At 35.7% G+C, this 27692-nt stretch overlaps 2 protein-coding genes across 2 annotated transcripts; one reads left to right on the forward strand and one right to left on the reverse strand.

The window, feature by feature from the left end:
• Positions 1-298: 298 nt before the first annotated feature.
• neurl1ab (neuralized E3 ubiquitin protein ligase 1Ab) lies at positions 299-12849 on the forward strand. Its single transcript, XM_073827401.1, has 6 exons — positions 299-438; positions 3076-3284; positions 4025-4346; positions 9596-10225; positions 11745-11900; positions 12014-12849. Exons 1-6 carry the CDS (start codon positions 408-410, stop codon positions 12247-12249), a joined length of 1584 nt encoding a protein of 527 aa, XP_073683502.1. The 5' UTR covers positions 299-407; the 3' UTR covers positions 12250-12849.
• Positions 12850-13556: 707 nt separating this feature from the next.
• On the reverse strand, positions 13557-25359 carry sh3pxd2ab (SH3 and PX domains 2Ab). Its single transcript, XM_073826855.1, has 7 exons — positions 24749-25359; positions 20086-20190; positions 18930-19047; positions 17658-18250; positions 17399-17448; positions 17141-17260; positions 13557-15608 (listed from the first exon to the last, which is right to left on the reverse strand). Exons 1-7 carry the CDS (start codon positions 24963-24965, stop codon positions 14109-14111), a joined length of 2703 nt encoding a protein of 900 aa, XP_073682956.1. The 5' UTR covers positions 24966-25359; the 3' UTR covers positions 13557-14108.
• Between the last annotated feature and the right edge of the window lie 2333 nt (positions 25360-27692).

Below are 27692 nucleotides of genomic sequence, written 5' to 3' on the forward strand. Positions count from 1 at the left end.
GTGCGGGTTATTTTAGTCCCTGTCAATTTACTGGAAGCGTAGATAAATGTACGAATCCATCAAAAGTGCGAAATTGAATATTACTCTACCTACTACATATTAATCGTCTCATTCAGACGTTGCTTATTAACTTTCCGAGAGCGTCCAGTCACGTAAGCTAATTAATCTTCATGAGCCAATCAATGAGCAGTAGACATCCCAAGCCCCGCCTCAAATGCTAATACGAATCCTCCCTGAAGGGTCTCGCTGAATGGGAGCGCGTTTGCATGTGTGCTGTACTATCACACACACCAGAGGAGTATCTGGCACACACTGCGAGTTACTTTATTTTTGATATGCAAACCTACTGAAGACCACAAGCAAGACATTTTTGCAGGATTTTTTTGTGTAAACATCGATGTGCTGAAATGGGTGGCCAGGTAACCCGTACCACTTTAGGTGAGTGACAGTATTACCTCTTTTCATGATATTTCGAAGAACTTGTCTGAACTAAGATATGAATATAAGTTATCTAAAGTAGCTCTAGGTAAATATGTGAAGAATTTGTCTGCATTTTCCTCAAATTATCTGAATGTAAATGAGTTTTCTCATTATTATAACTTAACTATAGTCTACTTGTTGCTCAGAATTCTCTCACTAAACAAATTACTTAATTCTCTTCTGTTTATCCAACATACATGCATTTCAGATGGTTTGTGTTTTGTCTGTGACAACTGTTTGTACTCTAGATCAATACTGATCAACAGATTGTCTTTCAAGGATCCATTGTTTTTATATAAAGCTAATTAAAATTACTACAACTAACTTGAAAGAAAATGTTTGAGTTGTTTCTAATAAATTAATATTATATAAATAATTTTTAGCATTACTTTTGAGTTATTTTTACTGTCAAGTATGTCCTCAAAGGGACAATTTTGTCCATGTAATAGTAAATCCCATAGTTTTAGATTTGTCAATTATATATGTTTCACTTTTTCTTGCTGTGCACAAGGAAAGTAGGCATAATAGAGCATTTCAGGTTTATACCCACTCAGTAAACGAAGCTGACACTGAGTCATCCTGACACTTAGGCCTGCTATTGCCTACAGCACTGAGAGAGAGAGTCCACAAATATAATGGGACATGACATTAGTATCAAGAGAACATCTCTAACATCTATTTAAACCAAGAGGACAAGCAAGAGATATTGAAATATGTGATTAGTGATTAGACTGTCGGTTTGTGTGGGGCACTTTTTGTGAAGACCAGCCAAATGCCCACAAAAATTAATGTCTTTTGAAAAGGTAAAAATGCAAAAATGTGTCTTTGAGGATTACATTTAAGGTTATGGGACAGCACGTAGTCAAAAACAACACCGTGAAACATAAACACATTTATTGTTTGTCATGTATTTGTCTTAGAGGTCAGGGGTTTGTGTTGGAATATTATTTCTATTTATGTCCCACTTGGCTGTGTGTGTGTGTATACACAGTGTCTCATGATTCCCATATAAACACATACACAAATGCACTCACACCTGCAACTGCATGTCCTCATTTGCCCACACAGAGATCATCCAGATAAAGTGGGTGAAGTATGCAGAATCAGTCTCTCCCTTGTGCAACTAAACGCTAAAGATTCAATTGTCGACTCACACCCAGTGAAATGTCAACAGCAGTTAATTAAAGAGAAAAATATCTCTGAAATAAGACCGTGTCCTTGACTTAGTGCTACGAAGAGGTCTGGGAAAATATTAAAGGGAGTTGAGGAGTGAGTGTTTGATCACAAGCCAGGTTCATCTGTGAGAATCAGCGCCCATCGGATTTGATACTCTTTAATGGCTATGCACGGTTAAAGTCAAAAGTTTACGTACACCTTGCAGAATCTGCTAAATGTTGATTATTTTACCAAAATAAGAGGGAGTATACAAAATGCATGTTATTTTTTATTTAGTACTGACTTGAATAAGATAATAAAAAGACGTTCACATAAAGTCCACAAGAGAAAATAATAAAGAATAGAATAGAATTTATATAGAATTATATAATGTATAGAATAGAATTTATATAATATAGAATTTATAAAAATTACCGTTTAAAAGTTGATTCTTTTGTCTTGAAGTCAAAATATTTGATTCTTAATACTGTGTTGTTACCTGAATGATCCACAGCTGTGTTTTTTTTTGTTTAGTGATAGTTGTTCATGAGTCCCTTGTTTGTCCTGAACAGTTAAACTGCCAGTTGTTCTTTAGAAAAATTCTTCAACTGCCAGTTGTTCTTTAGCATTTTTAGCATTTTTGTGTATTTGAACACTTTCCAACAATGATTTTATGATTTTGAGATCCATCTTTTCACACTGAGGACAACTGAGGGACTCATATGCAACTATTACAGAAGGTTCAAATGCTCACTGATGCCCCAGAAGGAAACATGATGCATTAAGAGCCAGGGTAAGTATCTTCTAGCTTCTGAAGGGCAGTACTAAATAAAAAGAAAAAAGAAAAGAAAAAGAAGATGTTTAGGCAAAATCAGAAAAATGTACACATCTTCATTCTGTTCAAAAGTTTTCACCCCCTGGCTTTTAATGCATCGTGTTTTCTTCTAAAGCATCAGTGAGTGTTTGAACCTTCTGTAATTGTTGTGTATGAGTCCTTCTGTTGTCCTGAGTGTGAAAAGATGGATCTCAAAATCATACAGTCATTGTTGGAAAGAGTTCAAATACACAAAAACTCTGGAAAACCAAAGAATTTGTGGGTACACTGTATATACACTATATATTTTGTATATACACTAAACTTCCAGAAACTGACCAGTGAATGAAGTAGACTGATGTTGACTTTCCGATGTGTGAGTGTTTGTGTGTGGAGACATAACCTCATATTTGGCACCCTGAATAGCAGAAACCTGCATTCTGTCTCTCTATCTCTGTGTCTCTTTGTTGTCTCTGTTCTTGATAAAGGTTTTCATTCAGAGATGGTAGCCACTGTCCTCCCTCTGTTCTGTAAACACAAAGCTCTTAGAAAGAATAACAGAAATTACACTGTTGTGAATGCCTGTTGAATATATATAACTCTTTTTTTTTTTGTCCATCTCTCAGACGGAGGAACTCTTCACTGCCACCACTTGAAGGTGAGCATGTGCCCACAGCTGCCAGCCCTCCCACCGCTCTGTTTCCATGCCAACACGAAAGGCTCTCAAATCGTGATGGACAAGACGCAGCGCAGCGTGCGCCGAATTGCCAGCTTCTGTAATGCCATCACCTTCACCAACCGGCCAGTCAGAGTCTATGAGCAGGTCCGGCTCAAGGTATGCTAACCCAATTCTCACCCGTTTCCTGTAAAGCACTTTGTGTGGTCCCAAAATAGCCCTCACATATCCCTCTTTCATATCACTCCATCTTAAACTTTCCCGAGGAAGGGAAAACAGAAAGAGAATGCTAGAAATGCTAACATGTGAGGTTGTGCCGTTATCTTGTTCTGGTGAATGAGGCTGTTTGGGAATGAAAAAACAAGAATCTGTCTGATAAATGCGTCTGTTGGTTTCTATTTGTAGCATCAAACTTGTCGCACAATCATTTTTTCTTCAAATATGTGACCCTAGACACAAAACCAGTCATAAGTTGCACAGGTATATTTAAAGCAATAGCCAACAATACATTGTATGGGTCAAAATGATCAATTTTTCTTTTATGCCAAAAAATATTGGGATATTAAGTAAAGATCATGTTCCATGAAGATATTTTGTAAATTTTCTACCGTAAATGTAATAAAACTTAATTTTTGATTAATAATTTGCATTGCTAAGAACTTCATTTGGACAAATTCAAAGGCGATTTTCTTAATATTTAGATTTTTTTTGCACCCTCAGATTGCAGATTTTCAAATATTGTCCTATTCTAACAAACCATGCATCAATGGAAAGCTTATTTATTCATCTTTTCAGATGGTGTATAAATCTAAATTTCAAAAAAATTACCCCTATGGCTGGTTTTGTGGTCCAGGGTCACATATGTATAATTTTAGCTAACTTTCTCTCACTTCTTTTAGATCACAAAGAAACAAGGATGTTGGAGTGGTGCCCTGCGAGTGGGTTTCAGTACGGTGGATCCATCCGATTTAAGTTCAGCATGGCTGCCACGGTTCGCCTGCCCTGATCTAGTTAGCGAAAGGGGATTTTGGGCCCGAGCGCTTCCTGAGGAACAATGTGAAGAAGGAACCATTCTGTCCTTCTGGTTGGATAACACAGGACGAGTGTTTTACCGGGTAAACAGCGGCCCTCCGATTTTCTTCTTCGGCGGTGTACCAGACAGAGAGCCTGTTTGGGCGATCATTGACATTTATGGGCTGACACGTGGAGTACAGCTACTTGGTAAGTTCACATTTACTCTCACATGAAATATCAGATTTTACTAATTTATAATGTCCCTTTACATTCTAACCCGAGCAGTCATCAAACTGCCCAGAGCTGGTTTGCTGGACGTCTCTGTGAAGTAACTCTCTACACAGATCAAATGACATGCCATTCAGAGTTTGCTCCGAGTGGAATTGCTGAGCTCCGGTCGGCATGTAATGTGGGCCAGTATCTGAGCTGCGCTTCGGTGAGCACGCGCTGATCGTTTGATGAGTTGTAAAGTTCACAGAGGCCAGCGTGTTTTCGCTGCACCAAGCACGTTTAAACAATTTAAATTCACAACATTTAAAAATAGAATTCTAGAATTACCCTCTTATCCTAATTACAAAAACTGCCCAATGGAAAAAAGATGGGAGAGATTGGAACGGTTGCCTAGCAACACTTTCACTTTTAAAATGAAAAACATATGCTGGGGAATTCCGGAATGCTGAAAGTGAGAAAAACAATTTGTGTAAATGCAGTTGAATGGAAAACAATTATTCCATTCATAATTTGGTTTTAGTGAGATTCTGTAGGAACAAGGTCAGGTTTAATTAAGCCAATTAAGCATGTTTTAATATTAGTTTATTTTATTAAGGCATTGGTAAAGCATATAGATTGAGAATACAGTTGTTGTTGTTGTTTAGTATTCTTATTATTTTGAGTATTATTGTCATTTAAAACATTGATTGGTAGCTGTAATGTGGTTAAAGTTTGATAGTATTTAGGAAACTTCTGAAACTTCAGCCTCTCAAGTTACTGTACCATCATCAGGTAAAGTAGTAGTTAAACTACAGTCAAACTTTGGAATTTTATTTAATCATTTTTTTTATTACAATTTATATTTTGTGTATCACTTCATAAAGATGACATAAAAAACTTAAGGTAACAAAAGAAAATGGTAACACTTTACAATAAGGTGTCATTTGTTAACATTACTTAATGTATTAACTAACATGAACAAACAATGAACTATACATTTATTACAATATTTTGTTATGTATAAAAATACAGTTGTTCATTGTTAGCTCAGGTTAGTTCACAGAGCATTAACTAATGTTAACAAATGAAACTATTGATTTTAATAATGCATTGGTAAATGTTGAAATTAATATTAACTAAGATAAATAAATGCTGTTGATGTATTGTTCATTCTTAGTTCAACTAAAAGTGGTTAACTTATGTTAACTAATGAACCTTATTGTTACCAAAAAAAAATTCACAGTTCAAAAGATAGAATGAAAAAATGTGGATCACATTTTCGTCAAAAATAGAGTAAAAACAGTAATATTGTCAAATATTAGTATAATGCAAAATACTAGTTTTCTATTGTCGTACATTTTAAAATGTTATTTATTCTGATTTATATTCCAATAGAATGAATTAATAACTCATTTAATTTTACTATCAATGTTAAAAACAGTTTTGCTGCTTAATATTTTTGTGGAAATTGTGGTAATTTTTTTTCAGGATTTTTTAATGGATAAAAAGTGCAACAGCGTAAATTTTAAATAGAAATATTTTAAAACATTATAAATGTCTTTACGGTCTCTTTTGATCAATTTAATGGTCCTTGCTATGTATTCCTAGTATTCCAGGCTGTCACTAATGATTGTTTTGATAATCAAGTAATCGGTCGATTATTCTAATGATTAGTCGAGTAATCTAATAGTTATAATAAATTTTTTGTGGTAATAAAAATAGACCTAAGTGAACAACGTAAGTTAACGCAGCTGCTCTGAGATGCACGAACATAACATACACACATGTAAATAATTAAAGCGCATATGGGCTTATAAACCTTCGTCGCATATTTTTATTTACTTAAATCGTAGCATTTGTGAATTTACAATAGCATAATATTTTATAATGATTTTTTTTTAATGGGTTCACTATATTATGCAGCCTTGGAAAATGGTCTCATCAGTGGAATGCGCAACTTATTATTTATTCAGTACTTTCCTGGTTACTCGACACGCAAATTGTAGTCAGTGATTTATAAAATGAGTACTCAAACTAATTGAGGAATCGTGACTGCCCTTAAGTATTCATAAAAAAAAAATCAAACTGACCCCTAACTTTTGAACAGTTGTATAGTATAAAAAGAAAGTACTCATATTCATTAAAATTTTGAAAACATGTTTGATTAGTACCTAAGTTGTCTCAGCTACTGTATAACTGTGTGTGCAAAAAATAGCAGTGTAGCGTTTTGTAACATTACACTGCTGCTTGATGGGAAAAGTAGCTTGTTACTAAGGAGGAAACATTGTTGTGAAAAGAGCTGAGCTAGTCATACTACAAAAAAATGAACCTAATTTAGTAGCATTGCTACTCCCAAACACTCATCTTGTAAATATTTAAGAAAAACAGCTGCAGTGCTAAAAAATATAATTGGTTTTCGTGTGTTTTTGACAGTTTTAGTAGATTGAATGCATTACTGTAATATTCTAAAAAGATCTATGTCTCTCTCTATCTTACGTTTGTGTAAAAATAGACAGTGTTTCCACAGAGTCAGATAGCAGTAATGTCAGTGAGAACGGGGTGTGTTTAAAAGCATACTGTAGCACAGCATGTGTGTGTATGTGTATTGATATGAGGGGTCAGTGTTGGTGTAACATCAGTTAACCCTTGGGACAGCTAGACTAATTTAACCTTCATTATAAAATCTCAGCTTTCAGACCTACTAGAGTTGCAAATACACATATAGTAAACACCCCCAGTCATATTTTGCTTCTTATCTAGCTAGCAATATCCACTATGTGTATTCAAGCCTATTTTCAGTTACACTTTGCCTCTGTATAAATACACATACATACATAGTTAGTTTATAGATAAACACTAATCATGCCACGAGCGATCCGCACATGCTGTGCTCTCTCACGTTACCTCTGCTTCCAAAAAGTGTTTATAGTCAGATGGCCAGATGCCGTGACTAAAATCACCTCCTGTTCTTACTAATTTGGATCACAGCACATCAGGCAAGTAGTCAAAGTACATCAATGCTAGGTGGATGGTTTCTTGTACTGTAGGTCATTACTTATTACCTACTTGTTTTGTAAAAAATAAAATTCATGCTTTGTATGAATAGAAATCAGTATGACACAGAATTAATTTTCCTTTCAATCTTCCGTTTTGTGACCCCGGTGTCACAGAGGCTTCTATGTTTCAATAATTCTTGTTTAGACTAGTCAGTGTCAGCTAAAGGCAGTTCAGTAGATGACAGTGACGTCAAGCCGGAAACTAAAAACAACCGAGAGAGGAACTTCTACCACGTCTGAGAATGTTTCTGCTGATGCGGCTGCAGTGAAAGTTATAGCAGACCAGTAATTTCCATCACTGAAGCTCTGGTGTTCTCATCAGCGGCTGTCCACTGTGGATAGCCAGTGGCAACGTTTTTACTGACTTAGGTCAAAATGAAAAACCACCCAGTGCAATTATACTGATGCTGCTGATTGCAGGCTACATGAGCTGTAAGACTTTTATGAAGAAAATATGAATGGTGCTTATGCATGCAAAACTCACTGCCTTTTACACACAATGCTAGAGTGTTGTAGATGGTTCCCTATGCAGGGATTCATCAATATCTGAAAACCTAGAATAAATAAATATCAAAATAATATAATTTAAAATGAGTATATAATAGTGTATACACTACTGTTCAAAGGTTTGGGGTTTGTTAAGAGTTTTTAAATGTTGTTGAAAAAAGTCTTATGCTCACCAAAGCTGCATTTATTTTACAATACAGTAAAATTGTGAAATTAAAATTGCATTTTAAAGTTGAAAATAATTTATATGTATGAAATATATATTTTTATATTTTCATTGGTATGAAGCACCTAACAGTCTGAATATAAAAATATAAATTGTAAATCTATAGAAGTAAATCAGAATATATTGTTGTAAATCTGAATATATAGACGTAAATCTGAATTTATTGTTTTAAGTCTTAATATAGAAGTTAATCATAATATATTGTTGTAAGTCTGAATATGTTGAAGTAAATCAGGATATATTGCTGTAAATATGAATATACAGTATAGAAATAAATCAGAATAAATTGTTGTAAATATGAATATACAGTATAGAAGTAAATTGTAATATATTGTTGTAAGTCTGAATAAATAGAAGTAAATCAGTATTTTTATAAATCAAAATATATAAATGTAAATCAGGATATATATATATATATAAATATAAACATCAAAAACTTAATATATTTATACGTCTGAATATATAAATGTAAATTGCAATATGTAGATATAAGTCTAATTAATAAATGTACAGTGAAATATGTAGACAAAAAGCTGAATATATAGTTACAAAACTGATTATATAAATAGAATTAATATATCTATAGATGTAAATATGAATATATGGTATAGAAGTAAATCAGAATATATTGTTGTAAGTCTGAATAAATAGAAGTAAATCAGAATATATATATATATATATATATATATATATATATATATATATATATATGTGTGTGTGTGTGTGTGTGTATATCAAAATATAAACATAAAAATCTTAATATATATATATATGTGTGTGTGTGTGTGTGTGTGTGTGTGTGTGTGTGTGTGTGTGTGTGTGTGTGTGTGTGTGTGTGTGTGTGTGAATATATAATTGTAAATTGCAATATGTAGATATAAGTCTAATTTATAAATGTACAGTAAAATATATAATGAATATATAGATACAAAACTGATTATATAAATAGAATTAATATATACAGTATATAGAAGTAAATCTGAATATATATTTTAAAGTCTTAATAATATTCAGACTTTCAACAATATATTCAGATTCACTTCTATATATTCATGATTTACATTTATATATTCTGATTTATAAATATATATTCAGACTTTTATATTCAGATTTACTTTTTATATTTTTTTTTATTATTATTATCAGTACTGAAAACAGGTGTGCTTTTGCTGCTTAATATTTTATGTGTGAAAAAATACTTGTAACAGTCTATATTTTTAACTTTTGATTGATATAATGCATCCTTGGTGAATAAAAAAAAAATTACTGACACCAAACCTTTGAAAATAATAATAATAAGGAAATAATAATGCACAAATAATTTTGATGTAGTTGCTAGTGTTTTTGGTTGCTTGCTAGGCAGTTGTCTTTCCTCCTTAAACAAATATCATCCGTCAAGCAGAAAAATGTGAGTTCCATAACTGATTTGACATGCAGTGTTTATGTGTGTTTTCCAGACAGTAAGATGGTGCCAGCTGAATATCTCTATCCTACTGTGACTCACGATGGCATGGATGAGTGGCATCTGTCAAGCAGCTGCTCTGAGCTTGACCTCCAGGAAGATCTGCCATCCTTCTCAAGCTCTCCAAACGCCCTCAACTCAGTGCTGTCACGACAGCTCAACGATGACTTGCATTTCCACTGTGTCCATGGCAACGGTCTGCGTCTGCTGACTGAACACATAGCAGTGCGTTATTATAACAGACGTGAGGATTGCGCTTTGGCGTTCACGCATCGGCCCTTGCGCTGTGGAGAGTGTGTGTTCCTAAAGGTCTCGTTGAGGTCTACTGCTCTGAATGGATTTTTGTCTTATGGATTCACTTCCTGTAACCCAGCTCATATTAACCCAAAGCACCTGCCGGTCAATCCAGGTGACCTGCTGGACCGCAAAGAATTCTGGGCTTTTAGCTGCCTGACTTCACCGCTTGTGGGCGGGGATATCATCGGTTTCCGGGCAACTGCAGAAGGCGAGGTGCTTGTGAGTCATAATGGAGGGAGAGCCTGCAGAGAGATGTGTGTGGAGAACTCCACTCCTCTGTGGATGATCTTCCATTTACAGACACACATCAAGCAAATCAGCATACTGGGTAAAAATACAATTATAAAAATGATTGCTTTAGCATAATGTGACGATGTTAATAATTGTTTATCCAACTTTAAGTGACTTGAATTGATTTTTGATTCTAATGAAATTATAATGTAATGTAATTTAATTTTAATTGTAAATACTTATTCACCATTTTACCGGACAGACATGTTATAATGAGAAAATAAAAGGTATGTTTATTTAATAGTTAATGCAGGGTTAATGCATTTTTAATTAAAAAAAACCTAAATTGATTTTGATTATAATAAATTATAATATAATATTATATATGTAATAATGCATATTTAATTATTTCTCTGGCATAATGTAAAGGTGTTTAAATAGTTTTACATAAGTAACTTTAATTGATTTTGATTATAAGATAATATAATTATTTGTTTTTTTTTATACTGAACTGTCATGTTTATGACAAAAATTATTTACAGTTTTATTAGTTGTTGAGTTAATGCATTTTTAATTATAGCTTTTTAAGATTTTTAGTTTTTTTCCCATTTTCCAACATTAATTGGATAGAGTAATATAATAATAATAATAATAATATATAATATAACATTTGTTTACTTTGACTGAACAGTCATGTTTATGACATAATAAAAGGTATGATAGACATTATTATTTAATAGTTAATGCAGGGTTAATGCATTTTAATTATTGCTGCTATCGCATAATGTGAAGATGTTTAGATTGGTTTATTTTTTCCTGTATCCAATTTTACTTAAATTATTTTGATTATAATTTATTTATAATATAATATAATATAATAATTTTAATTATTTGTTTACTTTTTGACCTAAACAGTCATGTGTAATAAATAAATAAAGACATAATAAAAAGAATGATTGCTATTTTTATTTAATATTAGTTGCAGTTGCATTTATTTTGCACCAAGGCTTCATTTATTTTCAAATATAGCAGAACAGTGAAATTATGAAATATTAATTGCATTTTAAAATAAGAAAATAATTAAAGTATTTATATTTATAAAAAATATATTTTTTATTAAATTTTACATAAGAAACTTTAATTGATTTTGATTATAATTAATTTATATTAAACAATAAAATCATATATAATATAATAGCTTTAAGTATTTGTTTACTTTTTGATCTAAAGTCACGTTTATGACATAATAAAAGGTCTTTTAATGCATTTTTAATGATTGTTTGTTTTTTTCTCTCATTAAACTTTTCATATTTGATGATTTTCAATTATAATGAAATTTTAATATAATATAATTTTAATTATTTAATATTAGTTGTGCTGCTTTTTTAAAAATTTTTTTTTTTTTTTACATAATTATTGTTCTTGGAATATTGTGAAGGTGTTTATGATTTTTTTTTCCCCTTACCAAACTTTTCATAAGTGACTTTATTTGAGTTTTGATCATAATGAAATTATAATATAATATCATTTTAATTATTTATTTATTAGTTGTGCAGAGTTAATTGATTTTTAACAGTTTTTTCTTTTTCGTAATTGTTGTTGTTGTTGTTTTCAAGGCACTTCCTGTGGCTACTCTTCAACCTGTTCAGAAATGCAGAGGTCCATCTTTGGTGATGCCAGTCACCTCTCAGCCAATCAGATTCACAGTACAGCAGTCAGGGGGTTTACAGACAGCTATAAGTCCCGCCCACAGAGTCTCAGCAGCTCTGCAGGTGTGTTCATGTCTTTCATTCTTTTATTTTCTATTACTTTGTTGATTTACCAAATTCCTCAACCAAAAATATATTTCTCTTTCTGTTTTCTCTGTGATTGCTGTGGTCACCAGGAACAACTTTCAGTTCACTCTCCTCAGAATCTCCCAGTACCCCTTCATGCTGTGCGATTACTGGTGAGGAGTGTTTGATTTGCTGTGAGAGGGCAGTGGACTCAGTGTTGTACGCGTGCGGACACATGTGCGTGTGCTCCATCTGTGGCGGGAAGCTAATGGAGATGTCAAACCCGTCTTGTCCAATGTGTCGCAGCCCAATCAGAGATGTCATCAAAATATACCGCAGCATGTAACCTGGACAACACCTCTCCAACAAAACGGATCACAGTACCTGGGTGATTCTGAAGAGGCTCCCTCACAGTTCATCGTCTTGTTTGAAAAGGAATTCCCACAATTTAAGCTCAGCAAGGAAGAGGTACTAAATGACTGCTTAATGTCCTAAATGTCTGATCAAAAATGCTGGGAAAGTCCAGAAGTAACTGCATAAGTGAATGGAACAACATTAATATAATCCCAGATACTATAAATCTCTATGGACAAATGGCTAGATGTGCATAATCAAGCTACTACAAGACTACTAATTCTGATTTTCAGTTTGATAATGGCCTAGTAACTTCATACAAAACTGTTCACATGTTTTTTAACTGTTTGTTCCAACACTATCCACTCATATTTATCAAGAAACAAATAGTTCTTTAAGTTTTATGTTAAATCAATCCAGAATCAATCAGAATCTGAAAAAATACATTGTGGATTTGATGTGTTGGCAAATGTATTTTTTTGCGAAACATTAAACTGAAAAACTAAAAAATGTTTTTAATACCAAAGTTGACATTCACAAAATTGTAAGTGCCAGTAACTTTTATTTATGTTCCTTGTGGAATAAAACTATAACTGTAATGCTAACCAACAGCAGAGCCTGTTATTATTATTGCTAATATAAAAATATAATTATATATTTTTTAAGGGTTTTATATTAAAGCGAAAGTTTACCAAAAAAAAATTACAATTCTGTCATTAATTACTCACCCTTAAGTCATTCCAAACCCATAAGACTTTCATTCATTTTCAGAACACAAATTAAGATATTTTTGATGAAATCTGAGAACTTTCTGACTCTGCAAAGACAGCAACGCAAGGCCCAGAAAGGTAGTGAGGACATTGATAAAATAGTCCATATGACATCAGTGGTTCAACCATAATTTTATAAAGCTATGAGAATACTTTTTGTGCACAAAGAAAACAAAAATAACGCCTTTATTGAACAATTTCTTCTCATCACACGCATGCGTTGTCGTACTGTTGTGAACGCGCTTCAAAGACTGATGCAGAAGAGAAGAAATTCTTGAATAAAGTCGTTATTTTTGTTTTCTTTGCTCACAAAGAAATCAAAAATATCTTAATTTGTGTTCTGAAGATAAACCTATAGGTTTGGAAGAACATGAGGGTGAGTAATTAATGACAGAACTTCTATTTATGAGAGCTCTATACCTTTAAGCATTTATAAAAAGTCAGTGATCGACCACTTACTGAATGATTATTTAGTTAACCTACAATGCAATGGACACAAACACACAAAAACACCATCAAACTGTTGTGATTAAGATGCAAAACAGCACTTGGCTATTTAAAATAAGAGTTTATTTGAAAATGAAGTGATTTGATAGGAAATAGCACCATCTTTAATTACACAAACAAAAAGACTCACTAATGATAGATAGATAGATAGATAGATAGATAGATAGATAGATAGATAGATAGATAGATAGACAGACAGACAGACAGACAGACATTTATTTGAAAGTGCATTTAGTCTGTAAACAGACCCTGATATTTACTTAGTAAAAAAACAAAGAGACACATTCTAACAAAAAACTTCTGAAGCATATTAAGACCAGCTAAGAGCAATAACTAAAAGCCTGTTCAGTGACAATAACATCACATCATCCAGCACAAGCAGGAGTATGCAGCATATAAACAAGGTGTCAGTCAACAAGAGAATTCACTTGTGACTGACTCTTTTAGTATTCCCTTTGATTTTGTGAACAGAGACAGCCATGTCTCTTATGAATTAAAAAGGGAACACGTTTTTATTGGGGTCACTGGGGTCAAGACTGAGATTATGAGACATAAGGCCTTTTTTGTTAACCCACTAGCTCCTCCTTTCCAGAAAGTTGGAGGGCACCCATCCTTTTCGTGTTTTAGCTGAGTCAAGCACACGGCAGTACCACCATCCATTAGGGTTTCTCTCCAGGACCTCCAGCCTCGTGCCAGCAGGGAAGCTCATGGTCTCTGCATCACCGTAATAGTCGGCGATGGAAACGTACTCCTCGCGCAGGTTGTTGTGGATCAGATGAGGTTTAGGCTTGACCATTGACACCGGTACCTTACGTCTCATGCTCTCGGTATTACCTCCACAAGAAGAGGTGGTTTGGTCATTGTAGCTATGACTAGGCAGCGCATCGTTCCTCGGTCCTGCGGGAGTTGTATGCGTATTAGTGTTGTCCTTGAGGACGTTCTGAGGTCTGACGGCGAGCTGCTTCACGCCGACCCGGCAGTTCTGCTGGTTAGATCTGTGTCCGCTCTTGAGGCTTTGGTTAACGCGCTGCTCGTTCTTCTCCAAACTTACACCTCTACCCATCTTTCCAACATCTCCCTGCACTGAAATCTCCAACTCAGGAGGCGCAGACCAAGACATCTCAGAATTAACCTTCTCTGTGTTTTTGGCTTCTGTACCGCTTGTTTCAGAGCTTTTGATTGGCTGTAGGTAGTACGTTGGCGCCCATCCCTCTTCGTTTCCCCAGCGGATGAACCACCAGCCGCTCTCCTGCTTCTCCAGAACCTCTACCTGCACTCCCGCAGGAAAGCTGAGCTCACATGGCTCTTGTCGCTGGTACGACGTAGTAGTTCGGTACAAAAATGAAGGCGGATCAGAGAAGTTATCTGAAGAGCCGTTCTCAGAGTCCTTAGATGTGCGGGAGGTCCTGAATTGCATCTGGAATGGTAGCTCCTGTTTTGGGGGTCTTCTGAGAGAACTACAGTCTTGGTTTGCGGGTTTCGGACGCACGGATGGTTTGGATTTTGACTCATCAACCTGCTGTTTGAGTGTAGATTGCTTTGAGTGTGCGTAGAGCTCGATGTTGGGCTCGATTGTTGGGGCGTCATATTCTGGTGGATCCCACATAGATGCCCGCTGGGCCGCAGAGGACAAGTATGTGTCGGAGTGACTGTCTTTAAACTTTGGTACAGCTCTGAAGCCACCGTTCGCATACACACCCTCATCTTCTTCATCCCCTTCACCCAATGTAAAAGAAACAGTACGCTGATTCAAAGGAGGCGGGGCTCTATTCGGTGCATCTCCTGGAAAAAAATCCTGCTCAGGATCGAATTCAAGGCCCACAGTTGGAACATCATATTCTGGTTCCTCGTACACTCGTGGACCCATTGGGCTCACATCTTCAGACTCAACACATGGAAGTGAGTTCTGCTTTTTGATTGGCGGAGCAGGAGGTGGGACCTTGGGCCGGGTCAGTGTACTGGTTTGCCGGTTCAAGGAGGGTTTCTTGCGTTTGTCGATGTAAGAACACGGGGCCCAACCCTCCTTCTCTCCAATCTGGACGTACCACCAGCCTCCAGAGTTCTTCTCAATGACCTGTAAACATACACATTTTCTAGACCATCCATAGAAATACTTACAGTTCCTTGCGAATATATTCATAACCCTTCATTTTTTTCCACATTTGTTATATTGCTACCTTATGTTCAACTGTTTTAAATTAGTTTTTTCACATCAATCTACACTCCATGCACCATAATGACAAAGCAAAAACAGAACTGTCACAACTTCATACATTTATTAAAAATAAAGAACTAAAATAAGTACATTGTATAAGTATTCATACCCTTAACTCAGTACATAGCTGAACGACCTTTAACGACTTTTTGGGTATGATGCAACAAGATTTGCACATTTGGCAGTTATCTGGCATTCTTCGCCTCACCTCTTCACCTCTCAAGCTCTGTCGGCTTGGATGGGGTCTGGCAGAAATTTTCTGGTTTCTCCAGAAATGTTTTTATTGGGTTCAAGCCCAGGCTCTGGCTAGGACATTCACAGAGTTGTCTATAAGCCACTCTTGCTCTATGCTTTGGGTCATTGTCCTTTTGGAAGGTGAACCTTCTGCTCAGGTTCTAAATGCTCTGGACTGGGTTTTCATTAAGGCTATATCAATATGTTGGTGCATTGAGATTTTCTTCTACTCTGATGAGTCCCTCAGTCCCTGCCACTGAAAAACAGCCCCACAGCATGAGGCTGCTACCACCACACTTTACTTTGGGGATGGTACTTTGCAGGTGATGAGCAGTGCTTGGTTTCCTTCAAACATGATGCTTGGAATTGATGTTCATCAGACCAGAGAATCTTGTTTCCCACAGTCTGAGGGTCCTTTAGGTGCTTTTTTGGAAATTCCAAGTGTATTTTCATGTGTCTTCACTTTAGAAGAGGATTGAATCTTGCCACACCACCATAAAGCCCAGATTGTTGGAATGCTGTAGTGCTGTTTGTCCTTCTGTAAGTTTCTCCTATCACCATATATGATCATGGAGCTCAACCAGAGTGACCATCAGGTTCTTGGTCACCTCTCTAGCCAAGGCCCTTCTCCATGAATTGCTCAGTTTGGCCAGGAGGCCAGCTCTGTGGTTGTTTCAAACTTCTTCGATTAAGGGTAACAGAGACTACATGCTTCTGTGAACCTTCAATGCAGCAGAATTTTTTCCTGAACTCTTCCCCAGATGTGTAGCTCTACAGGCAGTTTTTTTGACCATGGGGATTGGTTTTTGCTCTGATTTGATTTTGCTCCTTTCCAGATCATACACATTCAATTGAATTTGCCACAGGTTAACTTCACTCAAAGTGTAGTAACTTCTACTAGCAATATGAATGCTCCTGGGCTACATTTCAACTGTCCCTGATAAAGGTATGAATACTTATGCAATGGAATCGTTTAAGTTTTTGCTTTGCCATTCTGGTGTATGGAGTATAGATTGATGTGGAAAAAGTAATTTAAAGTAGTTTAACATAAGGCAGCAACATAACAAAATGTGAAAAAATGAAGGGGTATGAATACTTTCGCAAGGCACTGTATATCCCCAAAACTGATTGAACAGTGAAACTGAACAGTGTCTTACCTCAGCTTTCTGTCCTCCACTGAAACTGATCCCATCTGTCAAGCAGGACCTGAACTCCGCAATGGTGTAATACTCAGCTTCAACAGTAGGGGGATCCGGGGGCTGCGGTAACTGAAATCCCTGAACGTGAAGAGAAGAATATGCTGTTCAGCATATTATAAAACCACAAAATGACCTATTTGTGTGTGCGTTGTACGCAATGGAGAGAAAGAGGAAAAAAGAAACCGAAAATGGGAAAATGAGAACACACACACTGACCAGGCTGTTTTCTCGACGGGGAGGCGGTTTTTGATTGTTTGATGGTGATCCTAGGGAAAACAAATCAGAAATCATCATGTGTTTACTGTCTTTAACAAATGACATGATAGAACATAATTATAGACCATCCAGAAAGAGAGAAAAAAAGAAAAAGAGAAAAACAAGACAAGGAACAGGAAATGAAGAGAAAGAATTTAAAAGTAAACACAAAAAGGGAAATAAAAGTGAAAACTAAAGAAAAAGAAAGAAAGAATCTCACTGGTCTCAACGCTGTGGAATCTCTGAGGGGCGACTCGAGCAATGGCAGGAGACGGAGGGACGGTTTTGGTCTTGATTGCGGATGATGTTGCAGACACACTTGCTTCAAAAGCAGACACAGTTACACAAGCGTCTTGTACTGACACAGATACACTGCTGTCTGAGACAGACAGACACATACTGGTGTCTGTGTGCTGGCTGACCTGATCATCAGATTCTCTCTCTAAACTATTTCTGCCTGTATTCGCTGCTGTGCTAATGCTGCTGCTGCTGCTGCTGCTGTGTCTATCGGTGTGTGTATTGTTATTGTAAACATCAGACTGATCCGCATCGCCGTTGTACTGCATATATGTGTCGGTCTGTGAGTTCCTGTATGTGTTACGGTGTACACTGGTGTCAGTTTGTGTGTGTGAGTGTCGTTCGTTGGTGGGTTTCTTGTTCAGGAGGTTGCTGATCTCCATAAGGTTTCCGATGATTTCCACCTGACCCTGGACTGCTGGTTTATTTGTCTCTGTTGCTTGGTTACCGGCCATGATACCATCTTGCATTTTCTTCAGGTAGGCAGCTGGAGCCCATCCCTCCTTACCACCATAACTGAGAGGAGAACATAGAGAGAGACAATGCACATATTAAAACCAACCAAAGGCATTTTCTAAGTTGAATTTATAAAAATGACCCTGTTCAAAACTTTACATACACTTGATTCTGTGTTGTTACCTCAATAATCCACAGCTTTTTTTTCGTTTGTTTAGTGATTGTTTGTCCTGAACAGTTAAACTGCCCGCTGTTATTCAGAAAAATCTTTCAGGTCCCACAAATTCTGTGTATTTTAACACTTTCCAACAATGACTATGATTTTGAGATCCATATTTTCACACTGAGGACAACTGAGAGACTCATATGCAACTATTACAGAAGGTTCTAATGCTTACTGATGCTCCAGAAGGAAAAACTATGCATTAAGAGCCAGGGGTGTAAACTTTTGAACAGAATGAAGATGTGTACATTTTTCTTATTTTGCCTAAATATCATACTTTTTTCATTTAGTACTACCCTTCAGAAGCTACAGAAGATACTTACGTTTCCCAGATAGCAAAAGTTAAATTTATCCTAATCTTCAAATGCAAAAGCAAACTTTTACAATTACCTTTATGTTTTTTCTGAACAAAAATCCATTCAATATTGAGAAAATCCAGCAAAAGATACCAAAGGATATTTAAAGCATACTGAATTAGATTAAAGAGAAGAATAAACATGTGAAAGAAGAGTTTACCGTATGAACCACCAGCCCTCCAGATTCCTCTGGATGACCTCAACAATGACGCCACTCTCAAAACCCAGCTCATCCTGACTTGAACTGCTGAAGGACTGAACCGTAATATACCTCTCTGCTACAGACAAAAGAGGAAAGAGATCACAGTGTAGACCTACTACAAGATACAATAGACATAGACATACAAATGTTTCGAAAAAAAAACAAAAATCTGTCTAGGAGTGTGTAGGTGTCCAAAATTATTTGCACCCTTACAGATTGTACAGATTTAATTGAATTTGTTGTGAAAATATCAAACGAAGGGGCATCTGTTAAACCTTTTCTTGAAACTAACATTTCTTCATTACTATGTTGTGACAACCAGAACTGCCTTGTTTTGAACAGATTGTCTACTGTTTTAAAATTTTAAAGTTTTTTTTTTCTTTTCAGATTTGTTTTGCTTAAAAGTGTGTTCATGCTATTATCCTTAAAATACATGCCACACGCTTTGACATTTTCTATCTAATGCACTGACATGCATACATTTTTGGGTCACTTTAAGTAATGCTTGTGTGTTTAGTTTGTTTGCTATTTCAGAGCAGAAGTGGAAAACCCAAATGAAACATGCAGACATTGCAGAACCTCTCCACCACAAGTCACATTCTCTCTCTGTAATATGGGTCAGTGTGTGTTGGACCCGCTTGTACAGTAAAAGTCTTCTGGACCAGAAGATGGAAAATCTGACAGCTTTGCTGGAATTTCCACTCCCAGGCTGTTAAATGCTCCAAGAAGTGTGTGTGTGTGTGTGTGTGTGTGTGTGTGTGTGTGTGTATTTGTGGAGCGAGGGGGTCCCTTGGCTATGATGTGATGCCTGTATGGTTTTCATCCAAGCAAGACTGTATGTGCTGACATGGCATGAACTTGCGTCCGTAACAGAATTCACCAACGGTTTTCATGTATAAATCTCTTTAAGCAAATCAATGGAAACTGTTAGGAGTTAAGGGTTGCGCAAGACAAAGAAAAACAGGACATTTGGCCACTGCCTGTGTTTTACACAAGCCAACAGCTCTGATATCTGTTGTGAAAGATGTGCCGTGTTTGTTCAACGGTTCTTGATTCAGTTTAGCGGCAGCATGGGTAATTAAGTGGGTAGTTTAGCAGTGTATCTTTGTCTTACTCTCTCCGTTCGGTGTTTTGTGGCTGTCTCGGCGTCCTGTGAGAGAGACAAGGTATGTAGCAGGAACCCAGCCTTGTTCTTCAGCTGTTCTTACAAACCACCACCCTGAAGAGAAAGAGAGAGAGAGTCTGTGAGCACATACCACTGATGTAACTGATTCCAGCTGTTCGTTTGAATTGGGTCACTTCCCTTTTGTCTTAATAGATTAACTAGTCCTCAACACATCAACACAAACAAAAAACAGATCATTAAATGTTATTTTTAATGAAAAAGGACATCTGTGATTTATGTAATGCAGCCATTTGGTGGATAAAGACGTGGAGCAAAGACCCCTTGTTAAAATACATAGTGTATAAATATAAATGTTGCAAACCTTGGCCTTAAAAGGAACCCTGGGTATTATGACTCGTATGGCTTAATATAACATAAATTATGTCTCTTACTAAAATATGTAGTAGAAAACCTATGAAAGATTTACATTATTTAAAAAATCCACATTGTTTATATATATTTTGGACTATGGGGGGCATCATTATTTTGATTACGTAGAACGGTTGCACACGGTGAGCTACTTGCACTGAGCTATGCTATTTGCACTGCAACACAACACGGAATACACAACTCAGAAAATAAAATACTGATACGATGACCACAGCTACTGAAAGAGCTTACATGAGGCCATGGATATAAGCGTAGACTTAAATCAAATGCCGTACCATCGATTTTCCACACAAAGAGTCTAAACGCACCCAGATATCAAGTGAAATCCGCGCTGATTGGCTTCAATGGCTGCGGCGTCATGACAAGCGTTGGCATGTTTACGTCCTGCCAGGATGGCATCTAGCGTTTCTTGTCTCTGCTGTTTGTAAGCTCTTTCAGTAGCTGTGGTCTACTAAAAGCCTCACAGACATCAGGGCTAAAGTAAAAAGAGAGAACAAAGATGTGGGTCTTTAAGAAGTTTTATTCGTCTACTCGCATCTTCCCATTCTTTTCTGCTCTTCTTATCGCTAGGAAAACAGTGAAGACTTACATTGTTACTGTTGTTGCCCTTCGACTGAAAATTACAACCAAAAGCCACACAATGTGGCATTGTATCAGTATTTTATTTTCCAAGTTGTGAGTTATGTTGAGGTAAAAATAGCAACAGATAATGTCAGTAGCTCTCCGAGTACAACCCCCAGAGTGCACCCAGAGTCCAAAATATGTATAAAATGATTTTTAGTAAGATCATCATTTACGTTATATTAGGCCATACAAGTCTTAATACTCAGGGTTCCCCTTAAATAGCATGGATATAGTATCATATTATTATTATTACATCTTACATTGCAATACCATTAAAGTGCCCCTATTATGCCATTTTGAATATTGCCTCTTATGCAGTGCGTAGCTGTATGAAAATGCAAACGACCAGCAAGGTTGTAAACAGGGTTGCCAGGTTTTCACGACAAAACCCGCCCAATTGCTACTCAAAACTAGCTCAAAAGTAGCCCAATCATGTTCCAGGGGGTAAAATACACATTTTGTGGTGGGGTTTCTTTGGTAAATTTAGCATTTCAGGAGCTAAATATTACATTATTGACGTTGCTTCAATCCGCGGACATGAAAAACAACTTGTGGCAACAGTATTAAAGTAGCCCAATTTCACAGGAAAACCATGGACTTGGCAACACTGGTTGTAAAGGCAAAAGTGCACGATAAATAAAGTTCTCCCAAAAGAAAGAATCAGCTCGAACAGCCTAAAAGATTCATTAGTAATTCGAACCACATTTAGAGTAATTCGAATAATACATTGCGGTAGACCAATCACAACAGAATAGGCTATCTGGCCAATCAGAGCAGACAAGGCTCATGGAAAGGTGGAGTTTAGAGACACTGAATCTTTGAATCAGTGGGATTGTGGCTGTCATACACTGTTAAATGCAGTTTTATCCAGCTCAGCGGCTCTGGCACAAGCTGTGGTATAAACGAAACGCTATTGGCTATTTAAAAAAGGGGGGTGGGACTGCTTGATATGTCCCGTCCTGTCTTACTATTTCAGGTGAAATTAAGTCAACACACAGAATAACGCTGCGTGTTTTAAAAGCACTTTAGTGGACTTTCAAAATTGACATAATAGAGGCACTTTAAATTATCTGTATTTATATGCATAGCATAAAAACGCTGAAAAACACAAAACTGTTTATGCTGAGCACAAGCACGCTGTCACTGCTTGCACACACCTTCCATGAGTTAGTGCTCACAGTGTGAGACGCTCATTAGAGTAAACAAACACACGCACTAGGTCGCCAGATCCTCAGTTTATTATACTCTATAAAAAATACCTTAAGGAAAATAAATGGACAGATTGACTCACGCAAGTACAGTACGTTAGATATATGCAGACTTTTTGTTAGCACATACTGCGCAAGCCTTCATCTGTTTGCGTGTGTGCATGTGTTAAAGAACAGAATCAAAATATTCCAAACTAACATAAAAAAGAGAAAGGACAACAGATAGTCATTGATGAGGAAGAGAAAAAGAAGAGTTTGTGGAAGAGAGAGAGAGTTAGGAAGGATGTATTGGCATATTAAGCTCATAATGACTTTAACATGAAGAGCAGCAACACACACTCACACAAAGACACACAAACAAATACACACACGCATACGAACACACTTTTTATGCTGAGGAAAGATTCTGGAGGATCCATTAGGATGGTCTAAAGACCTTCACTCAAATACGAGTCTCTGGCTGTGGTGGGCTTTTTCCACACACACACACACACACACACACACACACACATGTTGGGTTTACATGTTTTATGGGGACATTCCATAGGCGTAATGGCTTTTATACTGTACAAACCGTATTTTCTATGGCCCTACACCTACCCTACACCTAAACCTAGCCCTCACAGGAGATTGTGCATACTTTTACTTCATCAAAAAAACTCATTGTGCATGATTTATAAGCCTGTTTCCTCATGGGGACCTGAGAAATGTCTCCACAAGGTCAAAATCTACTGGTATTCCTATCCTTGTGGGGACATTTGGTCCCCACAACATGATGAATACCAGGTACACACACACACACACACACACACGCTCACACACAAACTCTTCTACTGCTCTAAAATGAATCAATATCGTTAGTTTTCAAAACTGATCTTTTAATTCTGTTTTTGCATGTTCAAGTTTTATTTGCAAATTTCAAAGCATTTCAGTGAAAAGAAATTCTGAATTCTCTCCAGACAAGCTATTTGTTTCAAACACAGCGTAGGCTGGAAACTTTCCATTTCCCCAAATGAAATCCAAATGCCGCTTTAAATTCTTGTAAGATGCGTAAACCAAAAAATGTTTACTTATAAAGCCTTACAGTAACTCATGTTACAAATTTTCCGACATCCAAATAGTTTTGCGGTGAAGGTGAACTATGATGAATTAGTACTTTTTTTTTTTTTTTTGCATATTTTTGGAATTAAATAGGTCATTTTGTGGTAGCTGTATATCATTATTCACTAATTTAGCTTCCAAAGAGGTCATAAAAAATAACAACGGTAACATCAGGAAAATAAGCACAGCTGCGATGAAAGACAGTTTACAGAAGGTCAAGTATGCATCGACAACAAATCATGATGATGGCACACAGTTCAATTTCTTGTAAACGGAGATTACTACACCCCTTAAAAAAGCCAAGTTGGTTAGCTGGTCTCCAAGTGTGGCCAAGTTGGTTAGAATAGTTAGTCTCAGAGGGATTTGGGGAACTTTTCTACTTTTCAACTGGTCCAACTAAGAGACCAGCTAAACCAATTTACAAGCTAAACACAAGCTTGGTCAGCTGGAAGACTGTCTAGTCCAGCTCAATGCTTAGACTGGTTTAACTTGTGTGTTTTTTTAAACATACAGAAGACTATTTCTGTCAACAATTGACAGATGTTAGATGTTTAGAGTTAAAGAATGAAAAGGTTTTTTAGTTATTAGTGACCCTGGACAAAACCAGTCTTAAGTAACACAGCTATATTTGCAGCATTAGCCAAAAATACATTGTATGGGTTAAAATGATCGATTTTTCTTTTATGCCAAAAATAATTAGGAAATTAAGTAAAGATTATGTTCCATTAAGATATTCTGTAAATTTCCTATCGTAAATATATCACAACTTATTTTTTGATTAGTAATATGGATTGCTAAGTACTTCATTTGGACAACTTTACAGGCGATTTTCTCAATATTTTGATATTTTACACCAGATTTTCAAATAGTTGTATCTTGGCCAAATATTGTCCTTAAGGTAATGCATAAGTGTATATATATATATATCTTAAATACATATTATAATGTCAAATAAATAAAAAGAAACTGAAGATTGTGCTTAATTTTAAGTTAATAATCAAATAGGTACATTGGTGACATTTATCGTGATTCTTTGTTCTGACAGTCAGATGCTAAAGAACTGAAGAACTGAAGAAAATGCTTCATCTGAAAGCATGCTGGAGAACTTTCTGAAATTCGTGTTTATTTGTTCAATTTGTGATGCTTATAATGTTATGTTGTATTTAAAAATGTTGCATTACATCATAAAAATGCAAAGTACAAGCATTTTCACTAGTGATTTCTGCCTTTTTGGATCCCACTGTACATACAAGACAATGTTCATGTATGTATGGATGTGTGTCACTCACCACTCTCACTCTTTTCGATCACCTCAACTTTCTCTCCTGCTCTCAGGCTGATTTCTGTATTTTCCTGACGCTGGTAGTCTGCGGTCACCACATACACACACATACACTCCTCTGCACCCAAGGCATCTCCACATTCTCTCCCTGAGGATGATGGAAAAAAACAGGCCGTGAGCCAGCTGCCTCCGCGCCCGCGTCCACCTGAATTGCGCCGCGCCATTCACCAACACAAACACAGCCCCAGCCAATCAGCACGTGGTACCAGATCAACGGCTCATCCAAGAATCAACAAGAACCCTGGCCCGGAGAGCCTCAGATCTGTGGAGGTAATGTCTCAACAAGCAAAAAAAGGCTCAGGTACAACAAATCCTACTTCATCCGGTTTCATCCCACTTTAAAAAAGTTCCAAGGTAAAAGGTTTTGAGCAAGCACAGTTCAACCTGAAGCACATCCTACCGGCCCCGGGGCCCAGGGGTCCTACCAACGACAACACTCATATGGGCTCTGGCGTCTCCTCTAAGAGCTTTAGATCTCTTCTGCAGCAGGACACAGGCCTGACTGAATAAAGAAATGGAGCAAGGGGGGAAAAGAAAGACAGAGAGAAAAGGAACAGGGGTAGCTGACGAAAGGAGTGAAAGATGAGATGAGGAAAATAAACCAAAAGCTATGGACTCAGGGGGCGGGTAGTAGAGAAAGGGGAAACAGATGCCAATCAAATGATGCTCCACCCCTTTAAAACAGTTTAAACAGAAACATATGGCCTATGAAAATAGAGTATACTCACACACTCAGCACATACTCACATTCTCCCTAACTTTGTTCACATTCTCTGAAACACATCCCACTGCTCTCCAACAAAAACAACATGGTCACATTTGAAACACTGATTCTCTATTCTTTCAAAGAAAAAAAATAAAAACTACATTAATGGTAGCTTTCAGCATTAGCTTTGGTTCTCTATCCATCTCTCTAAAAAATACAATGATGTTTTTGGTATTTATGATACATTTTTTTTTAAAAAGTACTTTATCACAGTACACTTTTGAATGGCCAACAATGTAAGCAGCACTTTACAGTACATCATAATGACAGAAGTTTAAAGACTCTATAATAAAATTATGTGTACAATATATGTAGAGTAGAAGAATAAGTACAGAACAAACATTTAAAACAAATGATTTTAAATATATAGCCATAAAGACTATTATATGAGTGAAAGAATCGCTTACTAACCTTTCTGTGCATAGTTACACTACTGTTCAAAAGTTTGAGTTTGGTAAGTTTTTGTTTTTGAAAGAGGTCAAGGCTCCATTCATACATTTTCTTATTTAAAAAAAAAAAAAATATATATATATATATATAGATAGATAGATAGATATATAGATAGATAGATATAGATATAGAAGTCTCTTCTGCTCACAAAGCCTGCATTTATTTGATTCAAAGTACAGCAAAAACAGTGAAATGTTGAAATATTTTTACTATTTAAAATAACTGTTTTCTAATTGAATATATTTTAAAATGTAATTTATTCCTGTGATCAAAGCTAAATTTTCAGCATCATTACTCCAATCTTTAGTGTCACATTATCCTTCAGAAATCAGTGTAATGTCAGCGCCGATGTCCTTGTGGGCAGCGCGTCGACATATATCGCTGTTGCGCTCCGGGCATCCTGTGTTCAAATCCCGACTTGAGGACCTTTCCCGATCCCGCACCCCATCTCTCTCCCACTTTGCGTCCTGTCACGTCTGAATTGTCCTATCGTAATAAAGGCAAAAATGGCAAAAAATAAATCTAAAAAAAGAAATCATTCTAATGTGCTGATTTGTTATTCAGGAAAGATTTATTATTATTATCAATATTTAAAAGAGTAATTTTTTTTCAGGATTCTTTGATGAATAGAAAAATCCAAAGATCAGCGTTTATCTGAAATAAAAAGCTTTTGTAATATTATACACTATACTATTCAAAAGTTTGGAGTCAGTATAATTATTTATTTATTTATTTATTTATTAAATGTATTTATTATTTAGTATTTAATCTATTTATGTGGAAAATAGAAATATAGAAATTTATACTTTTATTTAGCAAGGATGATAAAGACATTTATAATGTTACAAAATATTTCTATTTCAAACAAAATCATGTTCTTATGAACTTTCTATTCACCAAAGAAACCTGAGAAACAGCTGTTTTCAACATAATAATAATAATAATAATAAATGTTTTTGAGCAGCAAATCAGAATATTACAATGATTTCTGAAGGATCATGTGAATGTTGTAATGATGCTAAAATTCAGCTTTGAAATCACAGGAATAAATTACATTTTAAAATATATTAAAAAATAGAAAACTGTAAATTGTACTGCCTTTACTGTACTTTGGATCAAATAAATGCAGGCTCAGTGAGCAGAAGAGTCTTCTTAAAAAAACATTAAAAATATTATTGTTCAAAAACATTTGACTGGTAGTATATATATATATATATATATTTTTTTTTTTTTTTTTTTTTTTTTTTTTTACATTATCACAGTTTTTTACTCTATTTTCATTCAAATAAATGTCGTCTTGACCTCTTTCTAAAACATTTAACAAACTTACAAACCCAAACTTTTGAACAATAGTATAACTGCATATAAAACTATTCAATTATTAGCTTGGATTATTAGTGTGTAATATAATATAATATAATATAATATCCTTTTTATGGCTACATATTTTAAACAATGTGTTTGTAATGTTTGTTCTGGTGCAATTATTTTTCTACTGTACACATATTGTAATAGTAATTTCAACACTGAATTTTTTCTTAATTTTTTTTATGCAGATGCATGAAGTTGATGTTCAAAACAACATCACTCATTTGCAGTATCATTTAACTACTCAGAACTTTTCTAAACAGATCTTAACACATTTGCACTTAAAGCATTTTTGCAGATGGTGTTA

This window comes from Garra rufa, chromosome 21, assembly GCF_049309525.1.
Source record: "Garra rufa chromosome 21, GarRuf1.0, whole genome shotgun sequence".
NCBI classification, from domain to species: Eukaryota; Metazoa; Chordata; class Actinopteri; order Cypriniformes; family Cyprinidae; genus Garra; species Garra rufa.